This window comes from Urocampus carinirostris, chromosome 1 (assembly GCF_059441175.1).
Source record: "Urocampus carinirostris isolate Australia breed hairy pipefish chromosome 1, RoL_Ucar_1.0, whole genome shotgun sequence".
NCBI classification, from domain to species: domain Eukaryota; kingdom Metazoa; phylum Chordata; class Actinopteri; order Syngnathiformes; family Syngnathidae; genus Urocampus; species Urocampus carinirostris.
In genome coordinates, this window is record NC_142349.1 from 21,080,436 (window position 1) to 21,099,770 (window position 19,335).

Genomic DNA, 19,335 nt, shown 5'->3' on the forward strand with positions numbered 1-19,335 from the left:
TTTTTGAAGTAAAACAAAATATCTCATAACTCTGATTCGTTTTGTAGTCTGTTTTACTAGAAATATTCTTCTTTGGTTTATTTTTATTATATTTTGACTGTTATCTCTTCATGCTTGTATCTTTATAAAATATTTCAATTTTCTTAATTTTACATAATTTTCTTCGAACATAAGTTCAAAGTAGGCAGCACGGCACCTGAGTGATTAGCGTGGGACAGAGATATTCCAAAAACATGCATGTCAGAGAAATTGCCTGGCCCAAAGTTGTCTATGTCTGAGTGCCCTGTGACTGGCTGGCAACCAGTTCAGGGTGTCCCCTGCCCACTGCCAGAAGATGGCTGGGATGGGCTCCAACACCCCCGCGACCCTACTGAGGATAATCGGTGCAGATAGAGGATGGATGGATAAGTTCAAAGTAGTAACATCAGAAAAACAATACCTCAAATGAGCAAAATTATTTGACCAGACAATTATTTTTTATGTATTTAAATTGTGGTATGCTTATAGTTATAGTCGACTCTCAAAAGAGAGAAGACGTCAATAGATTTCATAATTGCAAGGAGAATGAGAGAGGGCACAACAATCAGATAAGAAATTCCAACCTGTTCTTAAAGCCCTACCGAGCCCTTTTTTTTATGTAATCTCTTAGGTTACAAAACCAGATATGCCCTTAGAGGATGTGGTAATCAAAGAGCAGCCACGTTATTGCCAGATAGTGACAGTGATGTAAGCAGTGAATCATAATTAACTGGCATCCTATGCAATCGTCTTTACAGGTTTCCCCTATTAAACGCAGTATCGACGTAACTATTTGTTAGCGGTGTATTAAGTAGAACAGAAAAAAATGCTGTACATTTTATTTGATTTAGTATATGAAAATACCCTCATTTATGCCTGGCCCACAACGTCTGCCCCCCAATTCTTTTGTTCCTGTTTATATTTCTTATTTATTATTATTTATTTTTTTTTCGTTTTTCTTTGTTTTTGCGTTGCTTTTTTTTGTGGGTTTTACAGAATTCTAAATTGATGTGGATGGAGTCTGGAAGTATCACACTACTACATCTCCCTTTTATCTCAGCTGGTTTCCTGACTACTTGAGTCAGCTAGGAGTCAGAAATACCCTGGAAGTGCCAAAGTTCTATGAAGATTTATACAGAATAGCAGTAATACATGCACACGCAACCACGCACCTACGAAAATAAAACGGAGATGCATTGATGCTATGAGAAATTACAACGAATCACATACACTGAGCTCCTAAGAAAATAATTAAGTATATTGAAGTACATGTGTAAATGAATGATGTTTAAATTACCATTTAAAACTGGAATGCGGTCTATGTACATGTGTACACTAAATACAAATGGAACTCGGAATGGGTGAGCAAAAACAAAAATGTCCCTTAAAATTTATTCACGTGGTTGACTCACAGTGTTGGAGAGGTGAGCTAAGGCCTTGATGTGAAGCAACTCGTCATAGATGATCTCGAGGTCCTCGCCTGTCCTCTGTCCAGGCCTGTACACACGCAGACATTCTGAGCTACTTGACAAACAAAAATTGCAACAATCCCTCGTTTTTCATGGGGGTTGCTTTCCAAAAAGTTCCCGATACGGTCAAAACCAGTGAAATAGAAAGCTTTATTTATTCACTTGTTTATTAAATACTCGACATCGATACCAATGAAAAACTCAAATTTAAAGGTTTAAGTATTTATTTTACAAAGAAAAGTACTATATTTTTTTCAATTTTCAATTAGTTCTAATTTCTACACTATCAAATACAAATCTAAAAATAATCTTACTGCTTTTCTGCACATCTGTATTGCTTAAAGGTGGTGTGCAGGGTTTGAGATGTCCTTAAAAAGTTGAAAAATTATATATATTATGTAAGTATATGTTGACGATGCCTAACTGAGTTCGAAGAGCCTTCATATTCTACCCTCAGTGTTCCGGTCACAGAACACACTATGCCAGAAGAAAGGTGGCATGGGGGAAGGGTGGTGATTTCACACACGTGCTGGTGTTTTCTTTCATTCTAGGATGAAAATGGTGAAAGTAAGAAAAGGACTGTTTCAACTCCAGTCCAAATGCCAACCCAAACGCTAAAAAAGATTAAAATGGTTTATTTGAGAGCGTCATAAGAATTTCACATTTTCCACACATGCAAGAAAAGAAGCCTGGCAAGCAGTTGCAATGATGATTTCAGCAAGAAGATGCCGTCAGCAAGTGGAATATTTTGAGGTTATGGACACCTCCTTTAAGGACATGATCAACTTTACTTCACATGATACTTTGTCGCCATCATTTGGAGGTTAAGGAAAACTGAATTTACTGATCCAAAGGCAACTCAAATGTTGAAAGAGCCATATTGGACCAAAGGAAACCATGCCTGGAACTGCCCAAAAAATGAAGGGCTTTATTTATTTATCTATTTATTATAAATTGAAAAAACAAATAATTTGTCCTGTTTGAGTCATATGTGGCTCCAGAGCAATTTAGCAGGTTTAGAAGTCCAACTTTGTTGGCGATATAAAGAGTTTTCCTCTGCCTTTTTGATCCAGACGATTTGCACCATTAATAGTGTAGGTTCACCAAGCTGATTTACATATGTATACAACTCAGACCGCAACATTATTAATGCGCAGGGAAAACACAAGCAGAAAAGGGGCAGTGTGAGTGTTTAACCATTCAAAAAGCAGAACACAATACACGAGGAATTTCTGCGAAGTAGCAAAACCCCGATAAGTAAACTAAGACACAGAAAGGGATTACTGTGTTCCTTATACCTCCAAAGCGTTGAAGGACAACACCAATTAGCAAGCAGACGTTTGATTAGTAATCGGTCCCTAAAATTGATTCTTTTATCTATGTCACTATGCAACCTTGATGGCTTTGTAAAGCCAGCTATTTGCAAAAAAACAATTTCAGCTTACGACTTCCTGAGGATCATGCGCAGCAGTGCATCTGGTCCGATTTGAGCAAGGAAGAGGATTGTTTCCGGAAGTTCTTCTTCACTCTCCCGCTTCTCTTCCTCGCTAGGCAACGGCGTGTCCTCTTCCTCATCGTCAAGAAAGCGGTAGAACAGATATTTGTCCTGGAATCCGAGCTCCTGGTCCACTGGAGTGAGAATGACAACACCTGATCACTCTTACGCACATTAAGGAAGGTCTCGGATTATTTATTTCCATTTGTATGTTTTTTTCAACTGAGTCGAAATGTTTTCCTTTGAGGGCTGCATACCAATTGAAGACTCAATGACCACATCACTATGTATTTTTAGCCCCTCAAAGTGCTAACAGAAAACATTCATTCATTAAAAACACATTGTCAGTATAACAAATGAGCAAAATTGCAATAACTATCATATAAACAAATAAAAATACTATTAGTTTGAGGAATTTGCATTCATTTTACAATATACAGTATGAGCATCACCTCGAGGAAGCTGACATAATTGTCCAACATCTTGCTGCGACGGGCACCCAAAGACCTCAAAAAGGAACGGCAAAAAATGAAAAGTACAATGGTGCTTTATGTTCACCTCTAATTTCTATAGTTTGTATCCCTTGTTGTACTTTTTAACACTCGTTTTCAGTTGCACTACACACTATATAAGATGACTGATTACAAATGAAAGGATTGCTGGAAATATTTGTACGCGAACAGGGAGCAAACAAAACAAAAAAAGCCTTGGCAGCCCTGATGCTAACAGGGAGCTAGCCGGGAAAAAAATATGCAAACAATGACACTCGCTACGAAAAACACAAACGAAAAGCCAACATGGCCGACCTTTAAGCAGATATGAGCGGTTTGCAAACGCTGTTGACTACAATTGCCTTTTGTTTCGGAGCTGGCCTCACATATTGCGTTAATGGGATACGCAATTTTGAAAGTGTTGTGTTTCTTTAATGACATCACAGCTCGAACACCAAACAAGCCAAAGACCAAATTTCTTGACTGCCCTGGCGTGTGGTATATTTTAACATGTTTGCATAACTGTGCGGAGGAATACAACACGTGTTGTGTTTAATTGTAAAAAAATATATATATTTTTGGGGGAATAGGTTTAAAATCACAGGGTATGTCTCTTTAAAATTTTAAGTCTATATTTATAAATAAATGAGCAAAAGACAAAGACAAAACGTTGTCTACCGTGATTCAGCACCTGATCTTCGAGCAGCGCCTGCCACATGCCGACGGCATGTGAACGAGTGAGCACACATGCGCTCTGCAGTACTAGCCAGTCCACAAGTTCCGTTCCTACGCAACATTGTCTGCAACGCATGATGACACGCACATGAAGATCCAGCAAGGAACAAAAAGAAGAATTCACGACATTAAATAGGGTAACCTGTATGTCTTGAGGTGGTATTTCCGGTCTCGGATCATGTGAGGGGCTCTAAAGAGGATGGCGTTCCGGAGAACCTTACCCGCTCGTTGGAGCTTCTCGGTGGGAATCTACACAGAAAGCGAAAGTTGAGATGCGACTGAGGTGAACTCACATACAAAAATAAATAAGAAAGAGACTCGTCAAAATAAATGTATTCAAATTTTAATGTGATCGCAGATCAAATTTAGCAGCAAATGTAAAATGACAATGCTAGTTATTCCTTTATTAAGGATTAAAAAAATGGCAAATTTTACTTGGATTGATAATCTCAACAATGGTGGCAGTTTATGTATTTCTTCAAAAATATCACTCTTGTTCTTGGGGGGAAATATAGAAAATAGTGGTACCTGTATCAAATATCTTTACAGAACAGAATAGAAAAAAATTCAAAAGTCTATTGTCATCAAAGACAACAGTTTACATAGTTTGCAACGAGATTAGACAAAGAACTCCAGAATAAATATTTCATAAAAGACTCAAAAGGAAAAAATAATATAAGAAAATAATATTAAAGAAAATCAGGATACAAAATATTCACAAATTAGTGCTCGTAGACTGGCCAAAGTTGTAAGTGCATAAGAAATATATTGAAATGAAAAAAATAGTCTATTGACATACAACGTGTTGTAAAAGTATTGTCCCTCGAAGAACTTGGCCATTCTTACACTTTTATAGCGTTGGTTTTAAACAATACAATTGTAGATATTGCTTTATGTTTAGCGTCCTTTATCTGTTGGACTGTAGCCCTTTGGCCCATTCTCAGATCTCATGTGGACTCACAACAGATTTTCTGCCAGAATCGCAGAGCATTTGGCTCCATTCGTCTTCCCATTAACTCTAAGGGTCGTCCCTGCTAATGTAAAACAAAACCCTAGAGCAGGGGTCGGGAACCTATGGCTCGCGAGCCATATATGGCTCTTTCTATGAGTATCTGTGGCTCAGAGACAAATTTGATTGCATGGAAAATTTCTCCATCTTGTTCAAAATTTGAAATGTCTATCCTATTGAGGTCCACGCAAGGTCAAACCAAAGCTAGTTAATGTGAAATTCTTCGCAGTATATATGGCAGCCACTCCAGCAGCTCCCGTGTTATTTTCGATTGTTCTCGATTGTTCTCAGCTCAGGGATGCTGCTGGAAATGTGAATTTCCCTTCGGGGATGAACAAAGTATCTATCTATCTATCTATCTATCTATCTATCTATCTATCTATCTATCTATCTATCTATCTATCTAGGGCACGTTTTTCACTACAATTTACAGTCAAGGTGTCACACAAAAAAAGGGGGAAAAAAAACTCGTTTTGGCTGTACAACGCTAAAGAATCCTTTATTTAAAAGTTCACTATATAATCTGTGTTCAGTGTTCAGATACCTTATGATGAATCTACAGAACTGTAAATACGCCAAAACACCGGAAGAGAACTTAGTCATTTAATTGGGTGAGTGGGAGAGATGGGTGGAGCTATGCAAAATGTGCAAGCACTCCCTCCCATCTCTCGCCCTATACGCCATCTGCGCCAAAAGTGAGCTCATCAGGCTCCCTATTTGCAGAATGTTGTGACGTTTTTACACAATAACTGCTTGCATCTGGTTTTGAAACCAATATGTATGAAAAAAAGGGTAAAAAGGAGTTTAACCGATCTTGAGTAATTGCAAGAAAGAGACAAGTTTAAAGTGGTATGTTTGTTGATTTTGGGACACAGGCATTATTCTCTTTTCATAATTTTTATCAAATCATCAAAAATAAATGTGCTGAAGACTAAGCTTTTGTCTGGGGCGCGGGTTTAGCAATTTAGTAAATTTGTCTCATAATATATGGTGTGGCTCTTTCCCAAAATAAAATTAATATTTTTTGCTTTTATGGCTCTTTGAGTCAAAAAGGTTCCCGACCCCTGCCCTAGAGCATGATACTGCCACCACCATGTTTGACTGTGGGGATGATGTTTTCAGGGTGATGAGCAGTGTTACTCTTACACCCTACGTAACGTTTTGCATTCAGCCCAAATACTTTAATGTTGGTCTCATCTCACCAGAGCACCTTGCACCACATGTTATTTGTTTCTCCAATGTTGCCTTTTTATTGTGTTCCTTCAGAAAGGGCTTTTTTCTTGTCACTTTTCAATGAAGGGCAGATTTATGCAGAGTATGAGTAAGAGTTATCTTATGCACAAATTGTCCCACCTCAGCTATGTATTCCTGCAGGTTATACAATTTGATCATGGGGCTTTTGGTTGCTTCTCTGATTAGTTTTCTCCTTGTTTCGGCCGAATGTTTAGAGGGACAGCGAGGTCTTGGTAGGTTTGCAGTGGTTTTATGCTCTCTCCAGTTTGAGTTTGATATTATTTCTCGCACAGTGCCCCGGGAGATGTGTTAATGTTGCAAAATCTTTTAACCCATTCCTGTTTTCAACTTTTCCACAACTTTATATCGGACCTGCAAGGTGTGTTCTCCATTCTTCATCATTCTTTAACGGACCTCTGAACCCATCACAGAGCAGGTGCATTTAAACTGAGACTTAATGACACACAAGAGCACCCTGTTTGTCATTGTTGGATAATTCAGAAGACATCAGGGAACTTCTGGAGTCAGTTTCCTGAGCTGAGAGAACAGGGGAACAATATTTTTGCAACATGTACTTTTCAGTTTTTTTGTTGTATATACACTTGAGGGGGTTTTCTCCAGGCACTCCAGTTTCCTCCTACAATCCAAAAACATGCATGTCAGCTTAATTGGCTGGTCCAAATTGTCCCTAGGTATAAATGAGCGAGCGAGTTGTCTGTCTCTGTGTGCCCTGAGGCTGGCTGGCAACCAGTTCAGGGTGTCCTCTGCCCACTGCCCAAAGATAGCTGAGGTGGGCTGCACGATTGTGCCTCACATGGTGTTGATTGTTAGAAAATATTTTCAGTTCTTTTAGCTTTAAGTTTAAAGCCTGAAATGTGGTAGCATGACAAAAAGTTCTTGGGGCTCAATACTCCCGGTAGGCATGGTATAAATGCATGAGTTGAACATTAGTATTAAGATTGGTCTGAAAAAATGTGGTGTTGAACATCCCGAGTCAAACTTTGTTGGTGTCATTTGGTTATGTGGCAACCCAAGCACGAAAGGGCAGGCTGCACTGGGCGGGTGGACAAGACCTTTTGCTATTGGCCGATGTCGTGAACCAACTCAACTCTCTCAGTGCATGCCCTGCACTCAATTGGATCCTGGATGTGGTCACTCATGAGTCCAATCCACTGATTGCCCATGGAGCAGCATTTAAGTTCCACTTCCCAGAGGAAGGAGGAGAAACAACCAGCCAGTGTGCCAATCCCTCCACACCTCCGGGGTAAGCGACCAGTGGCCAAATAAAAAAGTAAAAGGAGGAATAGGAATCTCCTTTTGTTAGTATCGAAGACAAGGCAAAGCAAACCCTGGCTTTCGGGAGCGTTTGAAGAATTACCTAATTTTGTTCCTAACTGTTCACCCTAAGGGGCCGGTCACACAGCCGTTTGCGGCTGAATCACGGCCAGAAATTTCTGCCTGTGAGGCGGACGCTATTGGACGCTTTGAGATCGCCATACAGACGAGATACAGCAGTGCTTAACACGCGGTCGGAAATTCGCGCGCGGGTGGCAGTGCGAAAAAGTTTTGAGCTGCTCAAAACTTTGAGCATGTGTTAACCGCGGGCGGCACACGAGGTAATGACGCGGAAATGACGCGGAACGACGTGCTCTGGCCGCGGCCAGGGCGTGGTTACACATGGGTAGGACGAGAAATTTCAGCGGGTAATCGTGGGTGGAGCATGGTAATAGCATGTTCTGCGCCTGTATCGCGGTGTTATTACGTGAAATTAGCGTGTTACGCGTGTGACGGTCAAACGCCTTTCTCCGCGTATATACAGCGCGATTTGCCGAGCACACGTCAATTGTGCTCGAGACGTCAAGGGGTGAACATGGATTAAAAACGTCATATTGAAATATAATATTGTGAATGTGCTTAATTGCTGTTGAGATTGTCATGATTGTTTTCTGTTATTAGTGTCAATAAATTTGTTCAAACCAAAAACCCCGTCACCGTAGTGACCTCGTCTTAATCCATTTTTATTTCTTGACATTTCTTTTCATTTCATAACAAGATAATAAAATAAAAATGAAAAACTATTACAATAATAACATATTGGCTTCTTCGGTGCCATAGCTTGAAATCTTGATCTTCACAGGACTGTGTCTTGAGCGGTTATGATTTCTACAGCCCGGTGTTATGCCGAGAAATACATCCCTGCCGAGATTTGCATCCCCTCGCTACTACAACCACTTTTACCTCGTTTTATCTCACTTTTATATCACTTTCAGGGAATGTAATGGCGAACATATAACCAAAACCACTTTGTCTTGCATTTGTTTGGAATGTAATACAACTTAAACCATTCCGTCTTTGTTTTTGTTGTGAACGTAATCGAACGGTAATGCACACCGTATATAAAATCCTCCCCCCTCGCGTGAACGCGCATTCTGCTGCGCTTCCAACAAAAGCGATCGTATTCTATATAAAACGCTTATTAAAACAATAAAGCGAGCTAATTATAACAATTGGGAGATCCTAGTCTATATAACGCGTTTATTTAAACAATAAAGTGCGATCGTATTCTACAAAATGCGTTTGTTAACGCGGATGAAAAAGTCACCAACGTCAATGCACGCTTCCAACAAAAGCGATCGCAGCAGAATGCGCGTTCACGCGAGGGGGGGGGGATTTTGCGTAGGAGTCGGATTTGAGCACAACACCGGCTCCGGAGCTTTTATACCCGTGGTCCACACGAGAAAATGACGCGGAAATGACGCGATGAGGAAGCGGAACAGTCGCCGGCGTTCGTTTTGCGGGCATACCACCGATGAACAGCGGGTTGGCCAATTTTGCGCATTTTCCATCGCGGGCAACCACGGGCAAAAAAAAATGCAAAATTTTAGCCGTGATTCAGCCGCAAACGGCTGTGTGACCGGCCCCTAAGGTGAGAACACCCTAGGCAGGGGAACCTAAAGGACCATTGTGCAACTACTAAACAAAGGCTCCACTGACCACAGCAAGCCCACCTCTGTTTAGAAAAAGTTAGTTTAGAACCTCAACCCCCCACCCCTATTCTCCCTGAACATTTTGGAAGTTAATAAATGTCTCTGTTGAACCTTTTAAAAGTTTTTCTTGGTCGTGTATTTTCCCAAGTGTAAAACCTACCCGATTCCCGTGGTAGCCACAGTAAATGTAATATTTTAATTTTCAAAAGGGTTAATTTTTTAATCACACGTATATGTGGGGGTTATTTTTGTCAGTCATTGACAGTTTATTTTTCATTTTGGCTTTTTTTCAAATCAATGAGCATATTTTTGTCCATTTTTGGGGGGGTTTGGTCAAACCAGTGACAAACATATTAATGTATGTTTTCTAAAGAGTTCTAGAAGCATTTGAAAGGAAACCGTTTTTTGTGTAACATTTTCAGCATTGGATTCAGCCATTAAACAACAAAATAAGCGACTTATAAATCAAACATGAACGGGAAGGCCTTACTAGTTCAAACCTTTTGTGGTCTTTTCGTTTGCAATGCTTGCAAGGTAGATGCCAAAAATATATGGTGCACAGATCACACCTGCAACTGAAGAGGCAGATCTGCTCACGCCCACACCGCCACGCTTCAAAGCAACAAAGGGAGACACGCTAATTGGCCGGATAGGATCTTTCTTCCTGGTGCATGCATTAAATAGTGTTAGCATAACTAGACGAGATCTGTGGTGAGTCATCACTTGTCTGTTTGGAGAGCACACAAAACCAATGCAAATACACACAGCAACATTCTGGCATTCTGGTCCATTTACAGAGACACACAGCGTTATTATTTTCCCATAAAACATCCGTCCGTAATTCTTTTGACACGGACAATGATGCACGATAAGTGGGAAAATCGAATTTGCCTTTGGGGAATACAACATTTCTCTGAATCGGTCTTTTTATAGATCAAGTGGTCCTGGAAGACATTAAACTCAGAATAAGAAATAAATACCTTATTGTGAGTTTTACCGGCAGAGTCTGAGTTCATGTTGCTTTTGTCTGCAAGCCCTAAAGAGAAAGTCATACATCCATGTGAGTGGAATGGTTGCTATGGATCTTAAATGTATATAACATACATACAGTATGACATTAATTTAAAGCGGTGTTTTTTAACCAGTGTGAGGTGAGACTTTGTTTAGTCATCCACAGGAAATTGGCTGATTAGATCTTTGCAAAACAGCACAACATTGTTCAGTATTTTTGCTTCGTTTTTACAGTGATTATCCGAGTAACTGCAACGTTTATCTATACCAGTAGGGGGTAGCAGATTACTGTATACAGACGCTCCCCTACTTACGACCATTCGACTTATGAAAAACGGTAGATACGATTATTTTTTTGGGAACTCGAAAATTATGCAGACATTGCTGTTAGATTTTGTATCGTGTGAACCTTTTACCAAGTACAGGACATGACTGTAGTGCTTCTTTCCGCCGCTACAGGCGTGTAGTGGCGCTGTGAGAGGTCACCCAGCATCCACCCCGAAGAAGAAAGGCGGTTCCTCTTCCTAGTTCGTGTGTAAACTCATTATACTGTATCTCCGGTACGCTAAGAACGATGTTTTTATTGTTTAATATCTCGTGCATCCATTCAATATGGTTGGTGTAAAATGTAAAGAAGAGGTGAGCTGTTTCTTTTAAAACAAAGGTGGAATAAGAAAGATTGATGCGGTTGAGAGAATGGTTGGATCGCTTTTTTTTTCCGTCCACTCCCACGGAGGATGAAGTCGCCTAACTCTTGAAGCCCATCTTCCAAAAGTAAGTTAAACATCACTTTATTTATCTTTATAGAGCATAATATTTTGTTAAATGTTTATTTTTTTGTACAAAACAATACAGGTTACTTATACAAGCCTTAAACATACTTATATAAACCATAAATATAGCACTACCATAAATATAGCACTGAAGCAAATTACGAACAAATTCAATATACAAACGATCATCTCGTCCATAAGTAGGCCAGCGTCTGTATATATTTTTAAAATAGTATCAACCTGCTTATAGTTTGTAGAGGGAAATATATTTTATTATTTAATTTGTTTGATTAAGCTGTTCAGGATTAAACTGGACAAAACAATCAGATAATTGAAATAAAGTAAAACTCGTGCACATACATTTGCTGATTTAAATTGTATTTTTTCCTTTAGTTGAAGAAAAAAAAGAAAACGTTAAAATGCTGTAAAACATGTTTTGGTTCCACAGGCAGATAATGATTTTAAGTATTATTTTTGTTATTTTTCTAAAAAAAAAAGGAAAAAGGAAGAAATAAACGGACAAAAAGGTAAAATCCAGAATGACACCAATATTATCAAAAGGAATCACTTTTAATACCTCTTGAGCAATAGTCACCAATAATGATGAGAACATCAATCAATTTAGGTAAACTGATCATTTGAGTTTCGAAACGTGAGACTGGCGCCGGAAATTAATTTTCCAAAATTACCAGCAATGTACAAATAACAATTTAAGACATTGTCACTGTCATTTGAAAAATAAAATAAAATAAAAATTCCCAAATGAAAAAATGCTAATATTCCCCCCAAGATGAATTTGAGATTTGTTGTGTAATATTTGACCACTACATATTGTTGTGTTCTGTAGTGCAACCGAAATAGGGTGATACAAAGCACGAGGAAGAATACAAACTACACTGATCAAACTGCACTAATTTTCTTCTGTTTTTGCCCACAAGGTTTTTGGCTTTTGGTGGTACCCGTAGGAGCAAGTTGGCGGACAATCATGTCAGCTTCCTCTAGGTGGGTCTCATTTTATGTAAAATAAATACACATTTCTTGACCAACGAGTTTTGAAATGATAGTTTATTATCCAATTTTATATATTTCTTTTAATTAAAGATGCTTGTATTAACAGTCGAAGGTGCTAAATCAATACACACAAAATTGATGACTTTTTTAAATGCTCGTTTAGTAATGATCGAAGAATGATTTAGGTCATAAACAAATAAAAACAAATTTGGTTGATAGGCTGTTTTTTTTTTTTGCATGACAGCGACAATATGCAAACAAATTTGCATCTGCGTTAACTAAATTCTTAAAAGCAAAATAAACACATTGTAACTATCTAATCGAATACAAATAGTGCGTGTGAATAAATTCAAATTCAACCCTAAAACGTTTACGACAAAAATGAGGAAATATCTTGAGTTTCATTTTGTTATGTAAAGATTTTGTCAATTGTATCTTGATTTATTTTCTTGGTTTTTGTTAACTACAATAACCTTAATAGGAAAAAACTCCATTCCATTAATCGTTCAATGCTTTAAAAAGTCGACTCACTTTCATTGTTGGATCCACTCTCCATGGCTCCATAAGGAGGGGCCAAGAGTCCCGCCAGGCTCTGACGATGCTTCTGCACAAGCGAGCACACACAAATACAAAAAATATGACTTTGTTCTAATCAAAAGAAGCACAAGTATGGTGAACACTCTATAATTATCATACGGTTAAAGCCAAGTGAGTAATATTTGACCCCTAGATGGTACTGTATTGTCTAATGCAAACAAAAACCAACGCCACTGAGAACAGCATAGTAGCACATTGCTAGACTAACAAGGAGGTGACCTTAGGTAGGGATTCCTCTATGTAAAAGAAATAGAAATTTCTCAACCTATGTTTTTTATCAAAATTAACATTGGTATAATAGTTCAGGTATTTTTGCCTAGTATCTAATTCAATGTTTTCTTTTTTTTACTGCTTTTTTGTACCACTAGGAGGCACTAAATACTACACACTGCCGCTTTAAGAATATTCATTTAAACTACAGAATAATCCCTTTTTACAGCCCCGAAAATGACCAATATATATTCTTTTAGGGACTGTTTAGCCAATCAGAATGAAGAAATCAATGCATGATGAAAATCCGTAATGGAGCGAGTCCGCGAAGGGTGAACCGCTTTATCATGAGGGATTACTGTATTAAGAAATCTGCATATACATGGGCACAAAAATGGATTACAATTGAAATTGAGTAAACGTTATTTGGAATTGTCTTCATTTGAATTGATAACAACGTATTTAACATTGTCTACAAGATTAGATGTGGTACTCCACGATAAACATTAAAGACTTAAAAAATCTGTACGGAATTTTGAACTTTTTACGCCATTTCTTGTCTTTTGTAATCGTTAAAGCTTTTGTCATATTGTTCATGATGCGTGTGCAAGTACAGTACATGCATTTGGTAGACGCACTCGAATAAACTCTTATATTGTCATCTGTCATCAGGTTTGGGTTTGAACTCTATTTGAAGTAGGCCTGTTACTTTCACCATTTTCACACTATCAAATAGAAACAATAAAAAAGTGGGGACTCGCATGTCCTCACTCTCCAGTGCTCGTTCCCTAAACCTAATGTGTTCCGCCCTGACCAGCTTTGCATACTTAGTAGAAAAAATATTTAACTTTTATCTCTTTTAGGACACCTCAAATAACACCCCCCATCTTTAAACGACAAATATAAAATGAATATTTACGCGGTAGTACTCGGAGGCTGCCCTAAGTTGTAAGTGGTTCAGAAACTCTTCTCTCAATAGTGCGATAAAAAGTAGTGCAATGTCAGAAGCATCGACATAATTCCGAAATAAGTTGAGAAATAGGATATGAATACCCATTTTTCTATATATGTATGTCAAGATATATACCATATTTTCAGGACTATAAGGCGCACCTGAAAACCATAAATTGGCCAGAAATTTTAGATTGAGCGTTATAATCGGATACAATTGGAAATGCACAGTTACATTTAAAAAGTACCGCATATGGTAACTGATCTGACCTTGAGAAACGTAGAGAGTGGTCTTTGAGTGCCCTCTTGAGGTTAACATTTACTTTTTGGTGCTAAAGGAAAACAAAATAGAAGCACACCATTTTAACTGCAGATCAGATGCCAACTTTCGAATGCTCACTGGAAATCCTCTTTTTTGTGTTGCTTTGGACAATAAGTGTCCGTATGTCTGTCAAGTCAAGTCATGTTTATTTTAATAGCCCTAGTACACCATCCTCTGATCTCAAACCTACATGCGGGCAAGGGAAAACTAAAAAACATTAGCATGAGGAGAATAAAAAGACCTTAAGAAAGGGCCGCACATGAGGTAAACCATCTTTCAGGATGAATGAAAACTTTATTTCGTACATTAAAATAAAAACAGGACAAAAACATTGAGTCAACAACAAAATAATGTCACATAAACTGTTGGAAAAGGGATAGTCAGAACCATACACAGACATTATCATTGCTCCAGCATGAGAGAACAACAACACCCGAGGAGAGCGATATGTATGAAACGTATTGAAAATACAGTAATTTTGAACAATGTGTGCGCTTGTTTAGTGTGGTGATGGCCCCGAGGAAGAAACTGTCTCCAAGCCTATTAGACCTTGTGTTATGATGATAACAAACAGTAGCAAATGTTACAAATGTCCAATGAATTTAAAATGCAATATGCGATGGAAACTGGCAAGTTTGAAACCCTTTCCTCTTTTATACATCATGATTTATTTCGCTTGTCTCATTTACACTCATTCAAACTAACACACACAGACACCACTATGTCAAAACAAAGCCCTTTGTTTAGCTCGGATCGTTGTGATGCACAAATGTTAGCATACGATATCATTCAAGTTTAATGGGTTGATGCTTGAATCATCCTTTCGTGTCTTTGAGTGTAGCGATGCTTCGATACAGATATCCCAGACTAGAGTATTTTACAATGTATTTTATACCACTTCTGGTATCGGTGGGAATTATAATTGTTTCTAGTGTTTTTTTGTAACATTTTTTCCGTTTTGTTTTTTGTTTTGTTTTTTAGTTCAATTCGGATTCCTGCAGTTGATTCTTCAAAGCCCAGACACACAATTGTTTTCATCACGTACATAGTGTTTAGACGTTGCTGAAGAACAGATATGGAAACTAAAATTGATTTTGTATGAATTCCGATGAAATCTTATCATGTTTTATGTGCTGATATCGGACCTGTATCGCTATCGGATCATAACACCAGTTATTCTAAACGTGTGATTGGCCCTTTAGCAAGGTCATCAATAGCAAATGCGAGCTCGCAAACACACACAGATGCCCATGTGAATACAAAATAGAGAAAGCATTACAGAAAAAGATAAATGGGCAAATCCCAATTTTGTGAAAAGAGTAATCGAAAAAGCAACATGTGATGATTTAGACTCACCTGAGCAAACAGGTTAATTTCATTGAAAAAGAAGAAACCCCAAAGAGCTGCCTTCTACTCGCAATAAGCACTGCCCAAATGTATCCACACAAACTGCACGCCTCCTTTTCCTTACTCTCTGTCGCTCTCCCTCTCCTCTGTAGTTTTCTTTCTGCCTGTCTTTTTATCTCTCTACCCTCTGTTGCTCTCTTGTTCCCTCTCTCTCCTCCTTTCTATCTCTTTCTCTCTTTCTATTTGACTCTTACACACATTGATTTATCTCTCACTGTCTCTCTAGCTCACTCACTGTCTCTCACATACTCTATTTCTGTTTGTCTATTTATGACTTTTAATATGTCTTTCTTTCTCTCTTTTTTTCTTTCTCTCACTTCGGGTTCCTCCCTTTCTTTGTCACTCTATCTTTCCCTTACCCCCACTGTCTCTCTCGCAGAGGCTTTTTCTTTCTCTCTCCAATTCACACACTCTTTCTGTCTTTTACACTCTTCTCATTTTATTATATTGGCCCTATCACGTTCCTTCTACCCCCTCTCTCCCTCAGTCATACACACGCCGTCTCTTCTCTCTCTCTCTCTCTCTCTCTCTCTCTCTCTCTCTCTCTCTCTCTCACACACACACACGCACACACATTGTGTCTTACTGTCTTTAATTCTCTTTCTTTCTACCCCACCTCCTCTCTCTTGCTCTGCCCCTTTCTTTCTCTCACTCTCTCACTTTCTCCCTCTTTATCTGCCTTTTTATATCCCAATTCCCATCCCTCTCTCTCTTTGTCTATCCCTCTTCTCCGCTCAATTATACACACTCTGTCTCCTTACCTTTTTAACTCAGCCTCTTGTCGCACGCTTGTCTCTCTATATCTATCTCCCTCTAACTCTCACCGTATTTCTCTCCTACTCTTTCTGTGTTTATTTACATCTTTTTTTTCCCTCCCCCATGCTCTTTCTCTTTCTTCTACTCACTCTATCTCTTCCTCTTTCCATCCACTCACTCTCTCCCCGCTCACTCCCCTCCCTCTTCCGTGCGCAGAATCCTTCCCTCCCTCGTTTGCCTTTTTGTCTAACTTTTTTATCTTTATGTTCCTCTCACGCTCTCCATTTTTCTTTCTCACATTCTTTCTGACTTTAAATCCACATTTGTTTCACACTTCAGGGTCTTCTCTCTCTCTTACTCTTACTCTCTCTTTCTCTCTCTCTCTCTCTTCCCAACCTTACTCACTCTCCCCCCCTCACTTACACACACTCTGTATCTGTGTCTCTGTCTCATTCCCTCCCTCTGCCTCTCTCTTTTCTTACTCTTGTCTCTCTATTTCTCTTTCTTTCTCATTCTCTTATTCGTCTATATCCAAATTTCTCCCTGTCTCTGTCTGTCTCCGTCCCTCTCTATCTCTCTCTTCCTCTCCCCCTCTCTCTCTTTCTCCCTCTTTGTTTATCTCACTCTTTTCCTTAATCTCCCTCAGTCTCTCCGTCTCGCTCCACTTCTCTCTCTCCTACCGAGCCAAGAAACCGACCACACTCCTCTCCCAGGTTACCACAGTGATCTTTCGATTTCCGTGCGTGAAGGGTAAAGCAAAGGGACAGCAAGGGTGAGGCGGATGGGGCAAAGAAAAGACAACATGGCCCAAACAAAAGAGAGGAAGTGAGGAAGATAGATGAAAGGAAGAAAGGGCCAAAAAGGTCCAGTTAAAACGTACATTTTAGTCCTGTGTGATATAAACAGCGTTGCACGTTCACACGGCCCGCTTGTCATTAGGACACACTGCGGACGGAGCATCAATGACGCTTTTTTTTCATGCCGTCTTCAAACAAGCGGTCATGTGCTTCATCCTGTTGGTAAAACGCACACACAGAGGACACAAAGAGCCTTTTGCTGCAACGTGAATAAGATGGAGACGAGCACAACCTCAGGCTGTGCCGCCCGCTTTGTGGCCTCAAATAGGTGGCGCAGGAGGGGAAGCGAGTAAGTGCACTTAGCTGATAAAAACTAGCGATAGAAGCTCAGTGTCCTAACTACAAACGTGCCTTATGACCAGCATTGCTGTCATATCGCAAAGTGATAACAGCGTCATGCAGAAGAGGAGGGAGGAACAAAAAAAGGGGGAAAACAACTTACAACATGGGAACATGTTTGCCAAGTATCGTTTTTTATTGTCGAAAACTACTGTAATGTCAAGAATATGGTGTGGGGCGCGATCCCACACAACATGTCCATTAAAGGGAATCATGTTAATGACTCTAAAATGTGAGGCGCAATTTCAAATTGTCTATGCATTTTAGAGAGGCAACAACTAAATAATCGACAATTAGTGGATTTTCCAAATCGTTTGCAACTATTTTCTTGATTAATAAATCGTTCAAACACAATTTGGATCAGAAATTATCCAGATTCAGCGAATTTCAGCTTTGCAATAATAAATATTGGCCAATTTCTATAGTGCTACGTAATAGGAAATTCCTTTAAAAAAAAAAAAGTCTTTGCTGACTTTGAAACAAAATTGAATTGGAAAAAAAATTAGCTGATCAGCCCACCGATAGAACTGTTGTTGTTTTTTCACATTACGCTATTTACAATCTTAACTAAATATTGCCAATTATGGAACAAACGAGCCTGGGCTCAACATTTTTTTTTTTCATTTTATTAAAAATTTTGCACACAATAATTTAAAAATCAATCAAGCCATAAATAATTGTTGCAGCCCTTAAGCATTTCTTTTTAAGTAATCAAATACGAATATCCCTTTAAAACCATTTACGGCATATTAACTTTCCTCTGTTTTTCAGTTTGACAAACCTGCCTTAGATCATGGAAAACAGTGAAACAAACAGCAGGGTGGCCACTCGCAGCCTCTTGAATGCTGACTGTGAATTTATAGTGAGAGAGCAGCTGCTCTGCCAAGGACAAGTGACCTTGTAAATGAAGAAGCCTTAGGGAGGCCAAATCTCAACAAGAGGCCTGAAAGGAGCCTGCTACTACTCTGTGGAGACATGATGGAGGGTGTGGGCTGACAACAAAAACAAAAAATGCAATTTTTTCATTTTGGACCACAGTAAAATATAAACCTCTCTTTACTTGGTAGAATAGATGATAAATAATGTAGTCCAAATTAAAAGATTTGAAAAACATCAAACGTGTGAAGCCTGGGCTTTGTTTTCTTCCCTCAAAAACGCTTGCACATCCCATCCTAAACGTGGTTGGCCTCAACAGAGGCAATAAATACCTGGCCTCCAAAATCGAAGTGGAGCAGCCGTTGAGCTGGTGCATAGATAACATCCTACAAAGGTAAAGATTGTGAACTTGAGGCAAAATCAGCCCAACCTATCCCTCTTCTCATCAAGAACAAGATTATGGAGGTGGTCAGCAGCAGGGGTGCGAATATTGGACGAATTCACTGGATCTGTAAAAACTATCTCACTGGTACAGAGGCGCCAGTACTTCAGCTGAGGATGAAGAGAGCGCACCTGTTCTCGCTAAATTATACAGAAGCATCATAGAGTGTATCCAGCCAGCTGTATCTCAGTGTGGTGTAGAGGCTACAGTGCCTCCGTGTCAGAAAAGTAGTGAGGACAGCGAAGAAAATCCCAATGACTTTTCTCCCCTTCGTGCAGAACATTGGCTAGAAGCACTGCCTGAATCGGGCCAAAAACATCATTAGGGACCTCTCACACCCCCATCA

General features: G+C 39.2%; 1 protein-coding gene across 3 annotated transcripts in view; it reads right to left on the minus strand.

The window, feature by feature from the left end:
- The window catches only part of rapgef4b (Rap guanine nucleotide exchange factor 4b), a 56,755-nt gene that overhangs the window by 21,751 nt on the left and 15,669 nt on the right, over positions 1 to 19,335 (minus strand). For 2 of the 3 annotated variants that reach the window (XM_088329768.1, XM_088329759.1), the window contains exons 5-10: positions 12,764 to 12,836; positions 10,418 to 10,473; positions 4,351 to 4,457; positions 4,152 to 4,273; positions 2,933 to 3,116; positions 1,431 to 1,515 (exon numbers count right to left, since the gene is read on the minus strand). In XM_088329768.1, coding sequence (XP_088185894.1) covers positions 1,431 to 1,515; positions 2,933 to 3,116; positions 4,152 to 4,273; positions 4,351 to 4,457; positions 10,418 to 10,473; positions 12,764 to 12,836 — 627 coding nt within the window. Of the gene's footprint in view, positions 1 to 1,430; positions 1,516 to 2,932; positions 3,117 to 4,151; positions 4,274 to 4,350; positions 4,458 to 10,417; positions 10,474 to 12,763; positions 12,837 to 15,668; positions 15,872 to 19,335 lie in introns of those variants that run through there. The other variant, XM_088329775.1, reaches the window with a different exon arrangement.